We start from the raw sequence: 23823 nt of genomic DNA on the forward strand, positions 1-23823 counted from the left end.
AGCTGGGACTACAGGCACACACAACCACACCCAGCTAATTTTTGTATTTTTAGTAGAGACGGGGTTTCACCATGTTGGTCAGGCTGGTCTCGAACCCCTGACCTCAAATGATCTGCCTGCCTCAGCCTCCCAAAGTGCTGGGATTACAGGCGTGAGCCACTGCGCCCAACCTGATTTCCTTTCCTTTGGATAAGTGGCCACTGGTGGGATTGCTGGATCTCGTGGTAGTTCTATTTGTAGTTTTTGAGGATCTGCCGTACAGTTCTGCATACTCCTGTGCTAGCCTATATTCCCACCAACAGTGTTTAAGAGTTCCCTTTTCTCTGCAACCTCACCAGCATTTGTTATTTTTTGTCTTTTTATAATTGCTGTCCTGCGATAAGATGCTATCTCATTGTGGGTTTCATTTGCATGTCCCTGATGATGAGTGATGTTGAGCATTTTTTCCTGTGTTTGTTGGTTATCTGTCTTCTTTGGAGAAATGTCTATTCAGAGCAAGTGCCCATTTTTTAATCCAATTGTTTGGGTTTTTTGCTTTTGAAATGTTTGAGTTCCTTGTATATTCTGGATATTAATCCCTTGGTGGATGAATAGTTGTCAAATATTTTCTCCCATTCTTTAGGTTGTCTTTTCACTCTGTTGCTTGTTTCTTTGCTCTGCAGACTTTTTTTAGTTTAATATAATCCTGTGTGTTTATTTTTGCTTTTTTGCCTGTGCTTTTGAGGTCTTATTCATAAAATCCTTTCCCAGATCAATATCCTGAAGCATTTCCCTGATGTTTTCTTCTAGTAGTTTTATAGTTTCTGGTCTCAAAGTTAATTTTTTTTTAAAAAAAAAAGCACATGATGAACAATATATCAACATTTTCAATAAAGATAGGATCCAGCTCAGGACTGAGATTAGAATGAGATGAACAAGGTATCATACAAGTGTAGGGTGGAATCCTACGTTATTGTTCATCGTATATATACATACATTTTGATTTTTTTAATGTTGCATCAATTTAAAATATTGTATAGATAAATAATAGCACTGATATTAATTATTGAGTTTTTATTAGGTTGATGCAAAAGTAATTGTGATTTTTGCCATTACTTTTAATGGCAAAAGTAAACTTAAGAGGGAGAAACTATTAGATTGGTTCATAAGTAATTGCAAAACCACAACAACTTTTGCACCAACCTAATAGCTCCCGCGACTTAAATTTTACACCCAAGGATAATGCCACACCTGCCTCACCCTAGCCCCAGCCTTGGAGAGGGAGCAGGTGCGCTGAGGCTTCTGACACTCCCTGATATCTGGGAACTCACCCAGTTCCTTGGTGAAATGTAGCCTCTACGTTTATTCATTCACTTATTGGCTCATCCAACACAGTTCATTGTTCCCCATGCAGGCCAGGCATTGTGCTAGCTTCGGGGGCTGACTCAATCCCTGCCCCCATGGTGCTTATGATCTCAAGGACGAGAAGTGCTTATACACATAATTACTCAAATAACCACTTAATTTTAATAAAGTGCTGCAAAGGAAATGTATGGTACCTAGGATGAAATGCCCTGACCAGCTGGGCCTCAGGGAAGGCTTTCCAGAATAAGCATGATTTTAGCTGAAAATTAAAGTATGAGTAAGAACTGAAAGCACAGAAGGAAGGGAGAAGATCCCAGGAGGAAGGGGCTGCCTGTGCAAAGGCCCTGAGGGTAGGAGGGTACTCAGTCAGGGAAGCAGGAGAGAGGTCCCCACACTTTCTCCTGGACTCACTTTCAGGGTGGGTTTGGGAGAGAAATGGCAGCCTAAGGCAGTAGTTTCCAGGCCTGGATATCCATCCGAAACACCTGAGAAATATGTTAACAATGTACATTCTCAGGCCCGAGCTGCAGAACCTGTGACTGCACGGATCTGAAGCAGGGCCCAGGAACCGTATTCTGACCTTGTCAGTCCCACTCAATCCTTGGCATTTCAGCCTCTCGAGATTCAAGCTGTCCCGCCCATGAGACATCTGCTCCAGGTGAGCTGGGCCCTGTTGCTCCCTGCAGGTTTGAGTGGTTCAAGGACCTGGGGCTGAAGTGGTACGGCCTCCCTGCCGTGTCCAACATGCTCCTGGAGATTGGCGGCCTGGAGTTCAGCGCCTGTCCCTTCAGTGGCTGGTACATGGGCACAGAGATTGGTGTCCGCGACTACTGTGACAACTCCCGCTACAATATCCTGGAGGTAAGGACCCTCTCTGGTCACCACAGGGAAAAGCACATAGGAGAGGGTGCCAGCTCAGCAGTCCCTTTCTCCACGATGAGCTTGGTAGCTTGGAAACTTGAAGGGGTTAGAATAGAACTGCAGTCCCAGAGAAGCCCCTGGAAATGCCAGGGGCATCCATGTCTTTAACAACGATGAAAATGACAGCAAACACACACATAGCACATAGCATGTGCTAACACCATTCGAAGCACTGTTTCTGTGTTCCATTCTCATTTAATCCTCACCTGAACCTTGAGGTATGAGAATCCCCCTTCGACAGATGACAAGCTCAAGGTCACACAGCTAGCGGGCAGCAGGGCTGGGACGTGTGTCTGGTTTGACTTTATGGTCCAAGTTCATTACCACCCCACTCCACTGCCTCTCAGTCTTAAATCTTGTTAGAAGAGCTTGAGGGTGACTGACGAACTCGGGACATATTTAGTGTCTTTTCTAAAAAACAAGGGAGGAGGGTTGGCAGTGGTTCCCTACTCTAAGCATTTCTCGGCAGAGGGTCTGATTCCCTCCCGGGCTGAGTCATCCGTATCTACTAAAAAGTGCTGGAGCGGTGCTTCCTGAAGCCCAACTTTGGTGAAAGCATCATGATTGCTGCGTTTTTGTCAGCAAATGTCTCTGACAACACTCTGCTGCTGTTGGATTTGTTTCCAAAGAGGGCCCCGAAAAACAGAGAAGTTAAGCACCAGGCCTGTGTCACACAGGAACTAAGGCACAGAACCAAGATTAGAACCCAGAACCGAGCATGAGGTTTGTGTTGTTAAAAATCCACTGGTTGGCTGGGCGTGGTGGCTCACACCTGTAATCCCAGCACTTTGGGAGGCCGAGGCAGGCGGATCACAGCCTGGAGTTTGCAACCAGCCTGACCAACATGGTGAAACCCCGTCTCTATTAAAAATAGAAAAATTAGCCAGGCATGGTGGCGTGCACCTATAATCCCAGCTACTCAGGAGGTTGAGCCAGGAGAATCACTTGAACTGGGAAGGCGGAGGTTGCAGTGAACTGAGATTGCACCACTGCACTCCAGCCTGGGTGACAGAGCGAGACTCCATCTCAAAGAAAAAAAAAAAAAGCCACTGGTATCACTGTGGAAAACAGATGCCAGGGATCCTCAGCTTTGCCACACATCGGAGGGTACCTGGGGGACTTCGCGATGCCTGGGTCCCACTCATCGGGGTTCTGATGTCATAGGTCTGGGGTGGGCCCTGGCTATCTGCATTTTTGCAAAGTTCCCTAGGAGATTCTTCTGGACAACCACTGATGCATGCAAACTTCTTTTTTCTTTCTTTCTTTTTTTTGGGGGGTAGGGGATTGGAGTCTCGCTCTGTCACCCAGGCTTGAATGCAGGGGCGCAATCTTGGCTCACTGCAACTTCCACTTCCCGGGTTTAAGCAATTTTCCTGCCTCAGCCTCCCAAGTAGCTGGGACTACAGGTACACACCACCACACCCGGCTAATTTTTTTAATTATTATTTTTGGTAAAGATGGGGTTTCACCATGTTGGCCAGGCTGGTCTCAAACTCCTGACCTCAGGTGATCCACCCACCTCGGCCTCCCAAAGTGCCAGGATTACAGGGGTGAGCGACCACGCCCAGCCTAAACAACCACTAATGCGTGCAAACTTCTGGCAGGAAGGAAAAAATGTTTCAGGCAGTTTTCATAGATGTGGCTCAACTTGCATTTGGGGATTATTTTTTAAGGAGTTTTTTTTCCCCCCTGTAATTAATTTCTATTCTTTTAACCAAAATAATGCATAAAATAACAATAGCATTGTTCTTCTATACATACTTTCCTCTGTGTGTGTACTTTCCTCTGTCATACACTCCAGCTTTATATGTATACTTCCTGCAAATGTGTCGCTGATAGAGACCCCAAGCAGAAACTAATGCCTCAGCCTCAAAGAGTGAGTTAATAAGTCTGCTCTCTGATTTCTGTTTACATTTCAGTTGCAAAGAGTAGTCTCCGGGTAACTGAAATGAGCCTTTCTCCCACCCGACCCTCCAATTCCACCTGCCATGATGTACAAACGTTGACAGCTGGGTCTGGGAGCAGTTTACCCAAACCCAAGAAATTGCTGCATTCTAGTCCGATAATGAGACCTGGGTTCCCACCAGTGACTAGTATTGACAGAGGAAGTGAAAAGCAGGGCTTTAATTAATGCACTTGCTATTGGATCTTCCCTGCTCCTGACGCCAGCTCCTGCTTCTGCCTTAGCTGTAACATGCATGTCATGAGTTCCTTTTTTTGCAAGTAATTTTACCAAAGGCATCAGCTGCTTGGAGAGCAGCTCCAAGGTCTTAGATATTAGGCGTCTCCCTGGGCTCCAACTCTGAGGCTAGCTGGTTCTGTGGACACTGGACAAGTCCAGGCGCCTCTCTGAGCCTCAGTTTCCTCATCTGTCAGATGTAGTCTGGCAGGGGCCTCATGAGCTCAAAGCACCCATGGCCTAGATGCTAGGTCGTGACCACTCTAGGGGTAGAGTAGGATGGATGAAGAGCTTTTCCTACTAGAAAGCAGATGATGCACTCACAGACCCACATCTCTGTTAAAATGCTTCTGAGGCTGGGTGCAGCGGCTCACGCCTGTAATCCCAGCACTTTGGGAAGCTGAGGTGGGTGGATCACAGTGTCAAGAGATCAAGACCATCCTAGCCAACATGGTGAAATCCCATCTCTACTAAAATTACGAAAAGTAGCTGGGCGTGGTGGTGGTACGCACCTGTAGTCCCAGCTACTTGGGAGGCTGAGGCAGGAGAATCACTTGAACCCAGAAGGCAGAGGTTGCAGTGAGCCGAGATCACGCCACTGCACTCCAGCCTGGCGACAGAGCAAGACTCCATCTAAAAAAAAAAAAGTGCTCCAGAGATCCTGCCCCCTGTGCCTATCACATCTGGAATAACATCCTGACTCCTTGGCCTGTCTTTCAAGATCTTACACCAGCTAGTTCTGTCTCACTCCCACCAACTACCCCTTACTTACCCCCTCCAAGCACCCTCTGGCCTTCTTTCTGTATGTAAGATAGCCCAAGCCTGATCCCACCCCAGGGCCTTTGCTGTTGCTGCCACCTCTGCCTAGAGCACTCCCTCCCCAGATCTGCGGATATCTGACTGCTTCTCATCACTTAGGCCTCGCCTTGCATGCTGTCTCCACAGTGGGCCTTCCCTGACTATCCCGGCTGAATTAGCCCAGCCCCTATATCCCTCTTCTTCCCATTTCCTTATTTTCTTCCTAGAAATTAGCACCTACCACTATATTAAGTGTCTCTCTCCCCCATTAGAATACAAGCTTAATAATTAAAGGGCCAACCAAGTCTCTAGTTTCCTGCTGCTGGTAGGTTCTCAATAAAAATTGTAACTTTTTAAATATTTTTACATTTTTATTTCATACCTAGTCCAACAGATCAATAAAAAATTTTTGAATGAGTGAGTTTATTAGTCTATGAATTAGTTGATTAATTAATTAAGAAATTCTTGGCCAGGCAAGGTGGCTCATGCCTGTAATCCCAGTTTGGGAGGCCAAGGCAGGTAGATTACTTGAGGCCGGGAGTTTGAGACCAGCCTGGCCAACATGGTGAAACTCCATCTCTACTAAAAATACAAAAACTTAGCCAGGCATAGTGGCAGATACCTGTAATCCCAGCTACTCAGGAGGCTGAGGCAGGAGAATCGCTTGAACCCGGGAGGTGGAGGTTGCAGTGAGCCGAGATCATACCACTGCACTCCAACCTGGGCGATAAAGTGACACTCTATTTATAAGAAAAGAAAAGAAATTCTTTCATGCCACTAGCCCTGTCCCTCTTCAATCTGAAATCCAGAGATACTCCAGCCTGTAAATCTGTGTTTCCTTCCTCTTTCAGGAAGTGGCCAAGAAGATGAACTTAGACATGAGGAAGACATCCTCCCTGTGGAAGGACCAGGCACTGGTGGAGATCAATATCGCGGTTCTCTATAGCTTCCAGGTAACACCAGGGCCCACACCACCAGGGTCAAGCCTCAAATGGGAGCTCAAACCTTTCAGAGCCTTAGTGCAGAGGGTCAGGAGACCTCACTGCCAGACACTACCTTTGGGGGGATTGTGTCCATGAACATGGTCTAACTTCCATCCTGCATGCCCTCCTCTCCAGTGTGGATCTTGGGTGGGGACCATTTGATGAAGAGATGAACAGACGGTGGCAGAGGTAGGGGAGTGTTCTGTCTTGTTGCTTAGAGTTCTTTAGAATTCAAACAAGAGGCATCCTTTCTGTCTTGTCATCTCTTAGGGCCTCAGACTATCACATAACAGAGACAAATACTCTTCAACATGATCAGAAACATATAGGCTCCTAAATGCATAAGGCTGTGCTAAATGGCATTATAGCAGGATGGCTGGAAAATGTATCAACTAAGCCACAACACTTTTTTTTTTTTTTTTTTTTGAGATGGAGTTTCACACGTCGCCCAGACTGGAGTGCAGTGGCACAATCTCAACTCACTGCAACCTCCACCTCCCGGGTCCAAGCGATTCTCCTGCCTCAGCCTCCTGAGTAGCTGGGATTACAGGTGCCCGCCACCATGCCCAGCTAATTTCTGTATTTTTAGTAGAGATGGGGTTTCACCATGTTGGCCAGGCTGGTCTTGAACTCTGACTTCAGGTGATTCACCTGCCTCGGTCTCCCAAAGTGCTGGGATTACAGGCGTGAATCATGCCTGGCCGCCATAACGCTTTTGAAAGCCAGAGGGGGACACTAGTAATAACTATGCCAGGACAATGGACATCAACTAGGATTCTCCTGGGCCAACCAGGAGATCTAGAGACTGGAAGTTGCTCTCTATAATAGGGACCATCACTGACCTCTGGGAGCTTCCAGTCTAGGCAGCTAGACCCCCATAGAGGCACATGAGAGGCACACACAGCCAGCAGAATGAATGTGTTAAATCAAGCCGTGGAGGGATAGGAATAGAAGCCATAGGTCCCCATGTCAGATCTGGATAGAGTGGGTGCACTGAGGAATGTCAAAGGGAAGGGACAAATTGAGACAGGGCAAGAGGGAAGGAGGCCACCTCCCTTCTCTCTTAACCATGGAGAATAAGGTTTCAGGAGTGTGGCATGTGGCCTGATGGACTGGTATGAAGTCTGTCAAGCCAGAGACAACAGGGATGTGATTGAGATGAGCAATGAAAACTAGCCAGGTGCTATGGCTCACTCCTGTAATCCCAGCACTTTGGGAGGCCAAGGCAGGCAAATCACCTGAGGTGAGAAGTTCAAGACCAGCCTGGCCAACATGGCGAAATCCCGTCTCTACTAAAAATACAAAAAATTAGCCTGGTGTGGTGGCGAGCGCCTGTAATCCCAGCTACTCAGGAGGCTGAGGCAGGAGAATCGCTTGAACTCGGGAGGTGGAGGTTGCAGTAAGCCAAGATCGGGCCACTGCACTCCAGCCTGGGTGACAAGAGCGAGACTCCATCTCAAAAAAATGATGAATAATGAAAACAGAAAAGTGCAGGAAGGGAACAAGGTTTGTGGGCACAGAGAGAAAACATTGCTTGGGCAAGATGTGAATTCAAACCCATCAACCGCAGCAGGCTCTGGGGCCAGCTTTCCCTGACAGCCAGTCCACCCCACCTCAGCTGGGATGTGCTTGTTTTATTTCTTAATCGACTCATCTTTATGACTCAAAAATGTGTTATTTTAAGATTTTATGTCACCACCCTAAATGGAGAGCCAACACTGGTTGCCATAAATATGTTAATTGTAATATTAAATAAACAAATAAGCAAACAGAAGGAAAACAAATCAAAGTTGAGCAATTCTAGCTAGATACTGCCTGAGGTTCCTCCCTCTTATTTAAAAAAAAAAAAAAAGAGGAGGGCAGTGGATGCAGCGGCTCATGCCTGTAATCCCAGCACTTTGGGAGGCCAAGGCAGGTGGATCACTTGAGCCCAAGAGTTCAAGGCCAACCTGGGCAACATAGTGAGACCCTGTCTCTATAATAAATAACAAATAAAAAAAGAAGATATACAAACGACCAACAAACATATGAAAAAAATGCTCAACATCACCTCAGTAATGATCAGGGAAATGCAAATCAAAACCACAATGTGATACCACCTTACTACTGCAAGAATGGCCATGAACAAAAAATAATAGATGTTGGTGTGGATGCAGTGAAAAGGGAATCCTTCTACAGTGCTGGTGGGAATGTAAACTAGTACAGCCACTGTGGAAAACGATGTGGAGATTCCTTAAAGAACTAAAAGTAGGCGGGGCGCAGTGGCTCACACCTGTAATCCCAACACTTTGGGAGGCCGAGGCAGGTAGATCATTTGAGGTCAGGAGTTCAAGAGCAGCCTGACCAATGTGGTGAAGCCCATCTCTACTAAAAATACAAAAATTAGTCGGCCAGTAGTGGCATGCGCCTGTAATCCCAGCTACTCAGGAGGCTGAGGCAGGAGAATCACCTGAGCCTGGAAGGCAGAGGTTGCGGTGAGCTGAGATTGCACCAGTGTACTCCAGTAGAGGACAGAGTGAGACGCTGTATCAAAAAAAAAAAAAAAAAAAAACCTAAAAGAAGTCATTATACAAGAAAGATACTTGCACACACATGTTTATAGCAACACAATTTGCAATTGCTAAAAATGTGGAACCAACCAAATTCATGGCATTCGCAGCAACCTGGATGGGAATGGAGACTGTTGTTCTAAGTGAAGTAACTCAGGAATGGAAAACCAAACATCGTATGTTCTCACTCATAAGTGGGAGCTGAGCTATGAGGATGCAAAGGCATAAGAATGACACAGTGGACTTTGGGGACTAAGTGGGGAAAGGTGGGAAGGGGTGAGGGATAAAAGACTACAAATTGGGTGCAGTGTATACTGCTCAGGTGATGGGTGCACCAAAATCTCACAAATCACCACTCATGTAACCAAATACCATCTGTTCCCCAAAAACCTGTAAAAATTAAAAAATATAAAAAGAAAGAAAAAGGCCAGGCACGGTGGCTCACGCCTGTAATCCCAGCACTTTGGGAGGCCGAGGCGGGTGGATCACGAGGTCAGGAGATTGAGACCATCCTGGCTAACATGGTGAAATCCCATCTCTACTAAAAATACAAAAAAAAAAAATTAGCCAGGTGAGGTGGCGGGCGCCTGCAGTCCCAGCTACTTGGGAGGCTGAGGCAGGAGAATGGCATGAACCTAGGAGGCGGAGCTTGCAGTGAGCTGAGATGGCACCACTGCACTCCAGCCTGGGTGACTGAGCGAGACTCCATCTCAAAAAAAAAAATGAAGGAAGGAAGGAAGGGAGGGAGGGAGGGAGTGGGGGATGGGATGGGAGAGAGGAAGATTGGCAAGATCGACAAGAAAGGTGTTAAAGATACAATAGCACCCAACGAAGACTTTCTTCTGGGTCTAAGTAGAAGGACTGGACAAGAAATGCAAAGAGAATCACCATTTCACTTCACACTGTTCTAAACCATCTCAGGGACCACCCTTTGGGAAATGCTGCTCTTTGGGAGAGGAAGTCCCAAAATACCCCAGCTTCTCGTACCTCCTGACCCATGTCACCTCTCCTCCCACAGAGTGACAAAGTGACCATTGTCGACCATCACTCCGCCACCGAGTCCTTCATTAAGCACATGGAGAATGAGTACCGCTGCCGGGGAGGCTGCCCTGCCGACTGGGTGTGGATTGTGCCCCCCATGTCCGGAAGCATCACCCCTGTGTTCCACCAGGAGATGCTCAACTACCGGCTCACCCCCTCCTTTGAATACCAGGTCCTTCCCTGTCCCTGCCTCTTTTCATATTAAGTGTCCTGTATCTGGTGTGTGTGTCACATTTAGGCTCATTTCAACCCAGGCTAGCGCTCTGGACACTCAATAGCCACGTGTGGCTGGTGGCTACCATATTGCACAGCACAGGTCTAGCTGAAAGAACAAGAAAGACAATATGAGGCCAACATGATGGCTCATGCCTATCATCCCAGTGATTTGGGAGGTTGAGGCGGGAGGGTGGCTTGAGGCCAGGAGTTTGAGACCACCCTGGGCAATATAGTGAGACCCCATCTCTAAAAAAAATTTTTTTTAATTAGCAGTGTGGGCATGGTGGGTCACACCTGTGATCCCAGTACTTTGGGAGGCCAAGGCAGGTGGATCACCTCAGTCAGGAGTTTGAGACCAGCCTGGCCAACATGGTGAAACCCCATCTCTACTAAAAATACAAAAAATTAGCCTGGCGTATGCCAGCTACTCAAGAGGCCGAGGCAAGAGAATCGCTTGAACCCAGGAGGTGGAGGTTGCAGTGAGCTGAGATCAAGCCACTGAACTCCAGCCTGGGCAACAGAGTGGGACAGAAAGAAAGAGAGGGAGAGGAAGAGGAGGAGAGGGGGAGGATGAAGAGGGGTACAGGGAGAGAGGGAGAGCAGGGAGAGGAAGAGAGGGAGAGAAGGGGAGGGAGAGAGGGAAGGAAGGAAAGGAAGAAAGGGAGGAAAGAAGGAAGGAAGGAAGGAAGGAGAAAGAGAAAGAAAGAAAGGAAAGAGAAAAAGAAAGAGGAGAGGAAGAGAGAAAGAAAAGAAAGAAAGAGAAAGAAAGAAGGAAAGAAAGAAAGAGAAAGAAAAGAAAGAAAGGAAAGAAAGAAAAGAAAAGAGAAAGAAAGGGAAAGAAAATTAGCTGAGTGTGGTGGCACACCCTGTAGTCCCAGCTATTTGGAAGGCTGAGATAGGAGGATCCCTTGAGCGAGGGAGGTCAAGGCTGCAGTGAGCTATGATCACACCACTGCACTCCCGCCTGGGCAACAGAGTGAGACCCCTGTCTTTTTTTTTTTTTTTTTTTTTGAGGCGGAGTCTCACTCTGTCGCCCAGGCTGGAGTGCAGTGGCCGGATCTCAGCTCACTGCAAGCTCCGCCTCCGGGTTTTACGCCATTCTCCTGCCTCAGCCTCCCCAGTAGCTGGGACTACAGGCGCCCGCCATCTCGCCCGGCTAGTTTTTTTTTTGTATTTTTAGTAGAGACGGGGTTTCACCGTGTTAGCCAGGATGGTCTCGATCTCCTGACCTCGTGATCCGCCCGTCTCGGCCTCCCAAAGTGCTGGGATTACAGGCTTGAGCCACCGCGCCCGGCCAACCCCTGTCTCTTAAAAGAGAGAGGGGGATGAAATGAGAGCGAGTAGTCAGGGGTCACAAGAAGAGAGTTTGAGAGGGACTGGGGGCTGAGGGGAAAGAGCTAGCAGGACACTGCCAAGGCCAGACCACCCACTGGGCAAGGACCCCCCCCCCCCGGCCACCTGCATCCCTACCCCCACGGTGGTCACCAGTGGGCAGAAGTCTTCCCTTCAAAGGCCGAGGGTCAGGCAGTCACAAGCCCCAGGGGGTCCTGAGCATCCCCAACAGGAGCCAGATGCCCTCACTGCAGTGAATGACCATAGCCCTCTCCTCTCTTCCCAGCCTGATCCCTGGAACACCCACGTCTGGAAAGGCACCAACGGGACCCCCACAAAGCGGCGAGCCATCGGCTTCAAGAAGCTGGCAGAGTAAGTTTCCTGCAGTGGGCGGGTGGGGTGGATGTGCGCACGAACTCAGAAAGCCAGAGAAGGAGGCTGGGCAGACTCCTGTGCCCTCTGACCTCTCCGTAGGATATGATTTCTTGGTCTTCTCCAGCCGCCTGTGCCTTCTTTGCCTCTGAGTCTGAGCTGTGACTGTCGTTCCAACTCTTCTCCTTCTCAGCCTCACTTTCCTCACCCCAGTTTCCTAAATTCTTGTCCTGGGGCAATGGTGTGATGGTGAACCAGCCCTCCTAATAATAATAATAATAGAAATAGTAATAGTAATACCTTGATTTTCATGTTTGCCAGTTTTCATGATGGAAATATTCCCACTATGACCAATTTCTTTTTTTTCTTTCTTTCTTTTTTGAGATAGGGTCTCACTCTGTTCCCCAGGCTGGAGGGGTCTCACTTTGTTGCCGAGGCTAGTCTCAAACACCTGGCCTCAAGCAGTCCTCCTGCCTCAGCCTCCCAAAGTGCTAGGATTACAGGCGTGAGCCACTGCGCCTGGCTAGGAAGTCACTGAACCCAGAGTAGGGAGGAGCTGGAGTTAGTTGGCTCCAGCACACTACTGCCTGGAGAGCACCCTCGTTCAGAGCTGACCCCTAATTTTACTCATTCGTTCGTTGACTCATTCATTCATTCATTCATTCATTCATTAGCTGGGTGTCGCGGCACATGCCTGTAGTCCTAGCTACACAGATTCCGTGCCAGGCACCATGTGAGGCTTCAGGGGGATCATGGCAAGCTAGACAAACGCTGTCCCTGCTGTCATGAAGCTCACAGCCATTCCTTTGTCCAAGAATCAACAAATACAGTAAACATGGCAGCTGTGGAAGGTACCATCGAGGAATGGTTCCTGGAAATAATAATGGTTCACGGAGTTTGGGAGGTCAGGGAGGGCTTCCTAGAGGAGGTGACAATTGAGCTAAAGAATGAGCTGAACAAAGTTTAAGCAAAGAGGGGCAGGAAGGGGGTTATGGCCTGAGACTACTGAGGAGTGATTTTCCTGAATCATGCCTGAGCAGCCAGGGAACCAGCTGACAAGTAGGGTAGGATTAACTAAGTTGATTTAATGGGGATGCCAGCCTTCTGCCCAAAAAAAGAGAACCCCACTGATCCACTTACCAAAGACCACTGTTTGAAGCTAACTTTTTGTCAGAAGACACTACTCTGTTTCCTCAGCTCCCTCAGGTCCAGAATTCTCTATGTATGATAACTAGTTGTACAACAGGTATCATCTAAGCCTTGGACCCAAGAGGCAAGACACACATTGGTCTTGCACGGACCCAAACCTAGGTCCTGGCTCCATTAATAGAGCCCATAGAATCAATCAATCAATCAATCTCTCTCTTTTCTGTCTCTCCTCTCTTTTTCTCTTCTCTCTCTCTCTTTTTCTCTTCTCTCTCTCTCTTTTTCTCTTCTCTCTCTCTCCTCTCTCTCCCTCTCTTTTCTCTCTCTCCCTCTCTCTCCCCCTCCCTCCATCCATCTTTCTCCTTCCACCCTAATCCCATCCCCCAGCCAAGCAAGAACACATCAGCAGCCACCATTTCCCTGACAAGAACATCTCAGATATTCTCAGGGAGGGCACTTGTTGGCTTCAGTTCAGCTCCACTGTCTCTGGGGGGAAAGGGGAGGGAGAAATCTAAAACATTAATTGCAGTATTGAGTTTTGGGTAGTAACAATAGGAATTAATTATAGATACATCTTTATGCTCAAATTATTCAAAGGGAACCCTCCAGGTACCTTTTATTCCTTTCTGTTTCTTCCCCTTAGCTAAGTCTTCCTGCAGCGTGGGCGGTTTCCCTGATTCTAAAAAATAATGAACTTAACGCCGATAATCCCAGGTGGGGGAAAGTTAGCAATTTGTCTGCAATGTGATTTCTAGTTACAACAGGGAGACTTGTTCAGGAGTCGAGCCCGGGTATTTCTGAGCCTCTGGCCTGTCTGCTACGTGCCCCCGGAACTCCCCCTGCTCCGTAGAGCAGAAGGAAGGTTTGGGCTTCTCTGTTTAGCTAGAAAAAGGGTGGATTTGACGTTCAGACTCCCCAGGGTCTCAGTGGCAGCATCTTTTAACATTGATAACTTCTTTTATTTTTTTTTTTTTTATAGAGACAAAGTCTAGCTATGTTGACCAAACTGGTTTCAAACTCTTGGCCTCAAGTGATCCTCCCGCCTCAGCCTCCCAAAGTGCCAGGATCACAGGCATGAGCCACTATGCCCATCCCATAACTTCTTTTGACAGTTATTTATTTAGTGCCTATTGGGTATCAGGCTCTGTGCAAGACCCTTGACATGCATTGCTGAGTAAATCAGACCTGGTCCTTCCCTTGTGGACCAATAAACCTCTAAAATCCCATCAAACTCAATGCCTGGTGACTTATTCGTGATTCATTTCTCTCTCTCTTTCTCTCATTCACACATGTGCATGCACACACACATTAGAATATGAGCCCCATGACAGGTACATGCCATAGCTATGTTCTCTATGGTCTCCAGTTCCTGTAACAATACTGACACATAGTTAGGCACTTAATAAATATTTGATGAATGAAAGAGAGAGGAAATGGATGAACCATCAGCTTTTGAGGCAATGCTCGGCAAACCAAGGTTCTTAAGCCTGGGATCAATCAAATAACAAGCTAGCAAAACTTAACTACTCCTTTTAACTCATGACTAATTGCATTGCTCTGGTGGGATTTTTTTTTTTTTTTTTTTTTTTTGAGACAGAGTCTCACTCTGTCACCCAGGCTAGAGTGCAGTGGTGCCCAGTGGTGCAATTGCGGCTCACTGCAACCTCCACCTCCTGGGTTCAAGCAGTTCTCTTGCCTTAGCCTCCGAAGTAGCTGGGACTACAGGCGCACAGCTGCCACGCCCAGCTAATTCTTTTGTATTTTAGTACAGACGGGGTTTCACCTTGTTGCCCAGGCTGGTGGCAAATTCCTGAGCTCAGGCAATCCACCCGCCTCAGCCTCCCAAAGTGCTGGGATTACAGGCATGAGCTACCGCGCCCGGCCTCTGGTGGGATTTAATAAAGGATTTAATATCCAGCATTATCTCCAGAGAAGTTAAAAAATAAAATAAAATAAAGGATTTAATAATATGGTGCTTAAACACAAGGGCTTTGAGTGCCTCTGAGGAAACCCCTGAGGTCATCAAAGATCAAGAGAGTTCTCTTCTGTTATATTTCATGGATCCTGGTTCTTTCTCAAAAGTCCCAATCCAGCATCTTCTCTCCCCCTTTCTGTTTCCCATTTTTCTTCTCCATCCTCTTCCCTCCAGAGCTGTCAAGTTCTCGGCCAAGCTAATGGGGCAGGCTATGGCCAAGAGGGTCAAAGCAACCATCCTCTATGCCACGGAGACAGGCAAATCACAAGCTTATGCCAAGACCTTGTGTGAGATCTTCAAACACGCCTTTGATGCCAAGGTAGGTGGGGAGTAGCCCTAGCTCCGCCAGCTTCTCATGGTAAATTAAGGCAGGAAGGGGAGAGAGGGAAGTCAACAGAGAAGAAGCCTTTGGCAAAGGATGAAAGCACGACTGACAGTGCCTATCAGCTCACACACACATTGGCATAAATTTTGGGGGACTGTGATATCCCTCTCCCCATGAGTCCAGAAGTCACAAAATGAAATTCCCTTCTTTAGTGCAAAATGTTAGAGGGTTTATAAGAAACCATTCTGAGGTCAGTTTGGGAAGCTTTGCCTGAAGTACAGCTCAATGGTTTTCATTGCTGTGGCAGGACTTCCCAGAGCCTGTAATCTATAAGCATATGTTCTAATCTCCAAAGGAGGCGAGGATAGAATATAGACATTTCCCAAACATGTTTGATCGTGGATCACTTGTTTTCATGGAGCATCTCAGGAGACTGGGATTTTCTAGAACCTATTTTGAGAAATGTTGCTCAGACAGTGATGAGACACAGGGCAATCATCTTTCCAGAAGGCAGATATCTCAGACTTGTTTGGTCAGGTGCTCCACGCTGCTTGCGGGAGGATTAGAGAGGAGGTTGAGAAGACTTAGTCAGCTCTAGCCAGATCATTCCCAACCTAACTGGGGTCAGGAAGAATCCAAGACCAATTGACTATAAGAATCCCAAGGGATTCCATCAAGATCTGTTTCTGTGTCTGTCAATCTCTTGAACCATTGTTCCAGACTCTCCACAATCCTTCAGGCCACAGTGACCATAGCAAGGTCCCACGCTACCAAAAAGCATTTAGTTCTACCCACTTGAGCCCACTGAAATACTAACACCCCAGATCTTTCAGTTCTCCTTTGAAAGAAGATGACTCAAAATGACTCACATTTTTTCCTTTCTCTCCTCTTCCCCTTCTCCCATCGCTTCCTGTCTCTCCCACCTCTTTTCTCTCCTCATCCCCTTCTTCCTCTCCCCATTCCATACCTGTGCCCCACCCACCTAGGTGATGTCCATGGAAGAATATGACATCGTGCACCTGGAACATGAAACTCTGGTCCTCGTGGTTACCAGCACCTTTGGCAACGGAGATCCCCCTGAGAATGGGGAGGTGAGATGAGCTTTTACCTGTTCAAGAGTGTGGTTCCATCATCAGGAAGAAGTGGGGGCCACAGTTGAGACTCTTCCTGCACCTGCTATTCAGTAGAAAACCCTCCCAGAGCCTCAAAGCCAGTAATTTCCATTTGGATCCAAGTTATACAAAGGTTGGACAATTCCAAGTACTCAGTCTACGGGTGTCCACTAGTTAGCAAGTCCCTGATGAAAATATTGTCACCTAAATAAGCTATTTGTTTGCAGTGGCTGCTCCTATCATGAGCTTGATATCCCCTGATGTAGATGAGGGACGTGGGGACAATATTTTTAAAGAAGGAAGTCTCCAAAGGGAAGTTGTGTGCTGGGGGTAGGGAGTCCACATCTGTAGTCATTTAAACAGCAGGTGTATCCACTGAGTCTGTAACCCAGGCATTACTGTCCAGCCTGAGCCCCTGACCACTCCTGATATCCTGACCTCCAGGCATCAGTCTCTTCTGTGACAGCCAGGACCCCAGATCCTCAATGCCCGACCTGATTTCCCATTTACTAAGATGTGCTAATTTCACCCATATGTTTTGACCTCCAGAAATTTGGCTGTGCTTTGATGGAAATGAGGCACCCCAACTCTGTGCAGGAAGAAAGGAAGTAAGTGAATGACCCCTCCGACGTCACCTGCCACCCCCTGAGGGTAACTGGACATTGACTTTCGGCACGTGGGGTTCACATTTGAGTTCTGGATGGTGGCTGTACTCTGAAGTCCATTTGTGATGGGTCTTAGTTGTAAGGTGTCTGCAGTCTACTAGGGCCAATATTTTGGTTTCTGAGTTACTTACAGCCTTGTGCCTCAGTTTCCTTTTCTATCAAATAGAGATTATAGCACCTGCCTTGACTTTCTAATTAGTAAGAATCAAATCACAAACTAGATGTAAAAGCACTGTGTGCTGGGGGCGGTGGCTGATGCCTATAATCCCAGCACTTTGGGAGGCCGAGGCAGGTGGATCACGAGGTCAGGAGTTCGAGATCAGCCTGGCCAACACGGTGAAACCCATCTCTACTAATAATACAAAAATTAGCCAGGTGTGGTGGCACATGCCCGTAATCCCAGCTACTCGGGAGGCTGAGGCAGGAGAATCTCTTGAACTTGGGAGGCGGAGGTTGCAGTCAGCCGAGATTGCGCCATTGTACTCCAGCCTGGGCAACAAGAGCAAACTCCTTCTCAAAAAAAAAAAAAGCACTGTGTAAATATTGTTCTTCTTCTTATTTTTCTCTCTCTGGGAACCTACATTCAAAATCAGTGCAAGGCAGTCAGGCATGGTAGCACATACCTGTGGTCTCAGCTACTCTGGAGGCTGAGCCAGAAGGATCACTTGACCCCAGGAATTTGAGGCTAGCCTGAACAGCCAGACCTTTCAAAAAAAAAGTTGCTAAAATCAAAGAATGGAACTTCTTTCCTTAGAAGGTTCCTGTCTGAGGCTCACAGTGAAGTTGCAGCTAATCTAGAAGTTGAGTTCAAAGGTAAGATACCTCATAAGACAAAAAAACACCTATAGTCAAAAATATGTTTGTAATGGAGCTGCATCTAATGTGGGACTGAGTTCTAAAGGTATTTGATAAAGTAAAAAAGCATCTAATCAAACTTAACATTGACGGCTCGGAGCGGTGGCTCATGCCTATAATCCTAGAGCTTTGGGAAGCTAAGGCAGAAGGATTGCTTGAGGCCAACAGTTCAAACCAGTCTGGGCAATATAGCAAGATCCCATCTCTACAAAAGAAATTAAAAATCAGCTGGGTGTGGTAGTGTGCACCTGAAGTCCCAGCTACTTCAGAGGCTGAGGCAGGAGGATCACTTGAGCTCAGGAGGTCGAGGCTACAGTGAGCCATAATTGTACACAGCACCCCAGCCTAGACAATAGAGCAAGACCTTGTCTCTAAAAAATAAAAATAAAAAAAAATTTTGAGATGAAGTTTTGCTCTTATCACCAAGGCTGGAGTACAATGGCATGATCTCGGCTCACTGAAACCTCCACCTCCTGGGTTCAAGCGATTCTGCAGCCTCAGCCTCCCAAGTAGGGACGTGCCAGCATACCCGGCTAATTTTTTTTTTTTTTTTTTTTTGAGACGGAGTCTCACTCTGTCGCCCAGGCTGGAGTGCAGTGGCGCGATCTCGGCTCACTGCAAGCTCTACCTCCCAGGTTCACGCCATTCTCCTGCCTCAGCCTCCTGAGTAGCTGGGACTACAGGCGCCCGCCACCGCGCCCAGCTAATTTTTTTTTTTTTTTTTTTTTGTATTTTTAGTAGAGACGGGGTTTCATGTTGTTACCCAGGATGGTCTCGATCTCCTGACCTCGTGATCCACCCACTTCAGCCTCCCAAAGTGCTGGGATTACAGGCATGAGCCACCGTGCCTGGCCAATTTTTGTGTTTTTAGTAGAGACAGGCTTTCACTATGTTGGCCAGGCCGATCTCAAACTCCTTACCTCAGGTGATCCACCTATCTCAGCCTCCCAAAGTGCTGGGATTACAGGTGTGAACCACCGCACCCGACCAAAAAAAAATTTTATTTAATTACCCTTGAAAAGCCCTTGCATCCCCCATAAGGTATAAGACACATGGTGTGTGCTGAGCTGCCTTTCCATTAGGCCAACTCAGTATTTGCTCAAGCATGGAGCAGATCCCTGTGTCTTAAGGTGAATATCAAATGCTCTAGCTGGCTGGTGTTTATTGGCTATGTCAAGCAGAAAATCCTTTCTGAGGCCAGGCACGGTGGCTCATGCCTGTAACCTCAGCATTTTGGGCGGCTGAGGTGGGAGGATCACCTGAGGTCAGGAGTTTGAGACCAGCCTGGCCAACATGGTGAAACTCGTCTCTACTAAAAACATAAATATTAGCTGGGCATGGTGGTGTGTGCCTGTAATCCCAGCTACTGGGAGGCTGAGGCAGGAGAATCACTTGAACCCGGGAGGCGGAGGTTGCAGTGAGCAGAGATTGCGCTACTGCACTCCAGCTTGGGCGACAGAGAGAGACTCCATCTCAAAAAAAAAAAAAAAAAATGAAAAGAAAATCCCTTCTGATTTTCTTTGGGCAGAGAACGTACTGCCATATTCACATAAGTTTGATACCCAGGAGACTGACCGTTGCTGAGTCCTTTGTGATCAGCATCTTAGTCCTCACTCTTGCTACCTCTCTCCTTCCCACCCCATCCTGGATGGCCTCCCAGCAGGTTCCCTCTCACCCCTCCTTCAGGAAGAGATAGGGCACCATCGATTCTCCCCTCTAGGTACCCGGAACCCTTGCGTTTCTTTCCCCGTAAAGGGCCTCCCCTCCCCCATGGTGACACAGAAGTCCACGGTCTGGCTGCAGCCCGTGACAGCCAGCACAGGTAGAGTGTGCATGTGTGTACATGTCCACATGTGTGTACACGCATGTGTGTGCGAGTGTGTGCATGCAGGCCCAATGCCTGAGCATCCCAGGCCACACATCTAGGTCTCAAGGAGACCTGAGTTCTAGCCTGAGCTGTGTCACTAACTCACTAAGTGACCTTGAGCAAGTCACTTAACCCCTGTGGGCCTCAGTCTTTCTCCTCTGCCAAATAGAGAGAAATTAGCTCTGCCCTGCCCACTTCTGTGGCCTATTGGCAGGGTCAAAGGGTAATAACAAAAAGGAAAGCAGTTGGAAAAACCTCCAACCTCATACAAATGCACGTGCTGTTATTTTTACCACAACCATCAACCATTCCTCCAACACTAACAACACAGCCACCCCCTGATATATTGCATGACTCAATGTGAGACTATTTTAGGGCAGAAAATACACTTACATATATTTAGAACCTTCCTGATGCTGGAGCAAAAACTTTAAAGAACATCCAGCTTAGAAAACCCTGCTGCCAGAATGCACAGTTTATTTTCTTTTCTTCTTCTTCTCTCTTGTTTTTTATTTTCTTATTTCTTTTTAATTTTTTGTAATTAGATTTGTGTGTTGGGTTTGCTTCTTGAGGTTTGGGTTTTGTTTTGGAGTTTTGGTTGCTTGTTTGTTTGGTCTCAGATTTTTTGTTTGTTTCTGTTTGCTTTGTTTTGTTTTGCCTTACCTGAGAGCACAACTTACCACTTTTAGAGGAAAACTGAGAAATTGGATTTTTTTTTAGTCTGAAGGTTCCTGAGCCTCTCATCCTGAGGTTTGAGTCCCAATGACGTCTTCCTTCGCCTTCAAAATACTTTAATTTAAAAATGCAGCCTCTTTCCATGCCAGGTGTCAGTGCTGAACATTGTTCATATTTACTTGAAATGTGAAATGTGACAGAACCCTGAAAAGTCTGAGGACCATAACTTTATGGAAGGACAGTATTGAATGGGATACTCCAGCACTGTCCAGAAGAACTTTCTAGGGAGATGTAAATGTTCTATATCTGTGCTGTCCACTATGGCAGCCACTAACCACACGTGACTCTGGAGCCCCTGAAATGTGGCTGGTGCAAGTGACACCCTGCTATGACCCAGTGGTTCTCAAAGCTGAATGCACATCAGAATCACCTAGGGAGGTTTGCAGTGTACCAACCCACACTGACTTGCATTTAATTCAAATTAATTTCACTTTAGATAGCCACACTTAGCCAATGGCTGCCATCTTGGACAGCATGGTCTAGTTTCCAACTACTTAAAGTGAAGTCTGGAGACACTGGCATCTCCTGGGAGCTTGTTAGAAACACAGAACTCCAAGCCAGGTCCCAGACCTACTTAATCAGAATCTGCATTTTAATGAAATCCCAGGATGATTCTTGTGTACATTAAAATTTGAGAAAGGGCCAGGTGCAGTGGCTCATGCCTGTAGTCCCAGCACGTTGGGAGGCCGAGGAGGGTGGATCACCTGAGGTCAGGAGTTCGAGACCAGCCTGGCCAATGTGGTGAAACCCTGTCTCTACTAAAAATGCAAAATTAGCTAGGCGTGGTGGTACCTGCCTGTAATCCCAGCTACTTGGGAGGCTGAGGCAGGAGAGTTGCTTGAACCCAGGAGGCAGAGGTTGTAGTGAGACGAGGCCGTGCCATTGCACTCCAGCCCAGGCAACAAGAGTGAAACTCTGTCTCAAAAAAAAATATTTTTTGAGAAACAAGAAAGCATAGTCTCATGGTTTAGGGGAGTAGTTAGTTCTGTTCCTGACTTCTTACTGATTAAATCATTTTAACTTTATGGGTCTCAGGTTTCCTGAGTTAAGCATGGCCAGAAACCTTTTTAGTACCAGTAAGACCAAGTGCAGATGGACGGTTACCACTGTGGTGGACATGGGCACGTTGGTAGATTATAGAAGAGACCATGGGAGTGTTATGGTTTGACTCAACATACAAGAGAAGACCCTAGAATCAGGACTTGACACTTGAAGATCCATCAAGGGTGTTGACCTCAGGAGGGAGCTCCAGGCCAGAGCTCACAGGTTCTCTTTGGTTTTGGCAGGAGCTACAAGGTCCGATTCAATAGCGTCTCCTCCTACTCTGACTCCCAAAAATCATCAGGCGATGGGCCCGACCTCAGAGACAACTTTGAGAGTGCTGGACCCCTGGCCAATGTGAGGTGAGCAAGGGGTAAGGGGGTTGGGGGTCAGGGAAGACTAAGGCTCCTGGGGAGCTGGACTAGTTACAAAGTGAGCTCTTCATCGTGGGGAGGGAGTCTCCCTTCTATGTCCATTCATTTCTCATAAAACCAGCTGCATCCTGGCTGGCTGGGACCCCTCCCACCCATTAAGTTACATTGCCTGGTCTCCCCATGCACTGTTTTTGATCCTTTCTGTGACTTCTTTTTCTATACACACTCCCTCAGAGCCCCCTTACCCAAGGTTCACCCCATTGTTTGTGCTGAAGGATATCAATCCCTGGATATTGCTCAATGAGCTGCCCTTCCCAATAGCTACAGTGTATACGTAATAGAAGCTTCTGTAGACACCCTGCTATGACCCAATGGTTCTCAATCCTGGAGGCTCTGCAGAATCACCTGGAGAGGTTTACAGCGGACTAATACGATACCCAAGCCCCATCTCCAGAGATTCTGATGGAATTGATCTGGAATTGGGCCCATATGCTGCTTTTTTCTTTAAGTCTCTCCAATTGACTCTAACGTGCAGTCAGATTTGACAAATACTGCCCTAACCTCACATTATCTCATGGCCTAGTCACATACTATGAGATAATTTTAGGAAGTACGTGAACAAATATTTTATATTACAACAGTTGTGTATTCAGTCTAATGGGTTCTTGGAAGGAAAGAAAACTGGGATGTCAAACCCTTCGTTTCGTGGATATTGATCAAGACAAGACTCATGTGAGTTGCCCTGTAGGAAAAACCTTCAGGCCTGGCCACAAATCTCTCAGACCTTTGCTAACTGAGTCTTCTCCATAATTACTCAGAGCAATGCTTAGTAGATGATATAGATCACTGGTTTGCTAGATATTGAAATATCTATTATGTCCTCCAGGACATTTTCAAATAGGCTTTATGTTTTAAAGCAATTTTTTTTTTTTTGAGACGGAGTCTCGCTCTGTCGCCCGGGCTGGAGTGCAGTGGCCGGATCTCAGCTCATTGCAAGCTCCGCCTCCCGGGTTTACGCCATTCTCCTGCCTCAGCCTCCCGAGTAGCTGGGACTACAGGCGCCCGCCACCTTGCCCGGCTAGTTTTTTGTATATTTTAGTAGAGACGGGGTTTCACCGTGTTAGCCAGGATGGTCTCAATCTCCTGACCTCGTGATCCGCCCGTCTCGGCCTCCCAAAGTGCTGGGATTACAGGCTTGAGCCACCGCGCCCGGCCAGCAATTTTAGGTTGACAGCAAAATGAGCAGAAAGTACAGAGAGTTCCCACATCCTCCTGTCCCTACACACGCACAGCCTCCCCTCCTATCAGCAATCCACACCAGAGTGGTGCGTTTGTTAGAACTGACGCACCTGCAGGGACACATTATCAGCCACAGTCCATAGTTTACTTTAGGGTTCACTCTTGGTGTTGAACATTCTATAGGTTTTGACATCAGTACTTTTTTCAGCTCAACATTGAAACGTCAGTTGTGGAGTTTGACAGTCAGACCCATTTTTCCCTTATTAAATCTATCATGGCAGGGGTTGGCAGACTAACGCCTGTGAGCCAAATCCAGCCTGGTCACTGCATATTTTTAACAACCCATGAGCTAATAATACTTTTCTTACCGATGAACATTTGTAATCAGTTTGATGGTAGAAAACATTACCTTTGAACCCCAATAAAGAAAATGTTATTATTCTCTCCCAAAAAGTGAATTCCAGTCTTCTCATAGTAAACCTGTGTTAAAGTATGCTTAATTGTTATTATTATGTTTTTAATTTTATCAATTGAGAATGTTCAGGAATGTTTGTTTTCTTTCTTGTTTTGTAAGTGCCTATGTAATAGCTTCAATTTTGCTTCTTGGCCTGTAAGCCTAAAAATATTTGCTGTCTGACCCCCACATATAAAAAGTTTGCCAGTGCCGGGCACAGTGGCTCATGCCTGTAATCCCAGCACTTTGGGAGGCCAAGGCAGGCAGATCTCTTGGGCTCAGGAGTTTGAGACCAGCCTG

At 47.0% G+C, this 23823-nt stretch overlaps 1 protein-coding gene across 2 annotated transcripts in view; it reads left to right on the plus strand.

The window, feature by feature from the left end:
- Positions 1 to 23823, plus strand: part of NOS1 (nitric oxide synthase 1) — a 190594-nt gene that overhangs the window by 129121 nt on the left and 37650 nt on the right. The window contains exons 10-18 of one of the 2 annotated variants that reach the window (XM_033220447.1): positions 2031 to 2205; positions 6094 to 6195; positions 9793 to 9987; positions 11650 to 11735; positions 15031 to 15175; positions 16168 to 16272; positions 16843 to 16901; positions 19534 to 19635; positions 21702 to 21818. In XM_033220447.1, the coding sequence (XP_033076338.1) occupies positions 2031 to 2205; positions 6094 to 6195; positions 9793 to 9987; positions 11650 to 11735; positions 15031 to 15175; positions 16168 to 16272; positions 16843 to 16901; positions 19534 to 19635; positions 21702 to 21818 (1086 nt within the window). The remainder of the gene's footprint in view (positions 1 to 2030; positions 2206 to 6093; positions 6196 to 9792; positions 9988 to 11649; positions 11736 to 15030; positions 15176 to 16167; positions 16273 to 16842; positions 16902 to 19533; positions 19636 to 21701; positions 21819 to 23823) is intronic. The other variant, XM_033220448.1, reaches the window with a different exon arrangement.

This window comes from Trachypithecus francoisi, unplaced genomic scaffold (assembly GCF_009764315.1).
Source record: "Trachypithecus francoisi isolate TF-2019V2 unplaced genomic scaffold, Tfra_2.0 Lachesis_group11, whole genome shotgun sequence".
Taxonomy (NCBI): Eukaryota; Metazoa; Chordata; class Mammalia; order Primates; family Cercopithecidae; genus Trachypithecus; species Trachypithecus francoisi.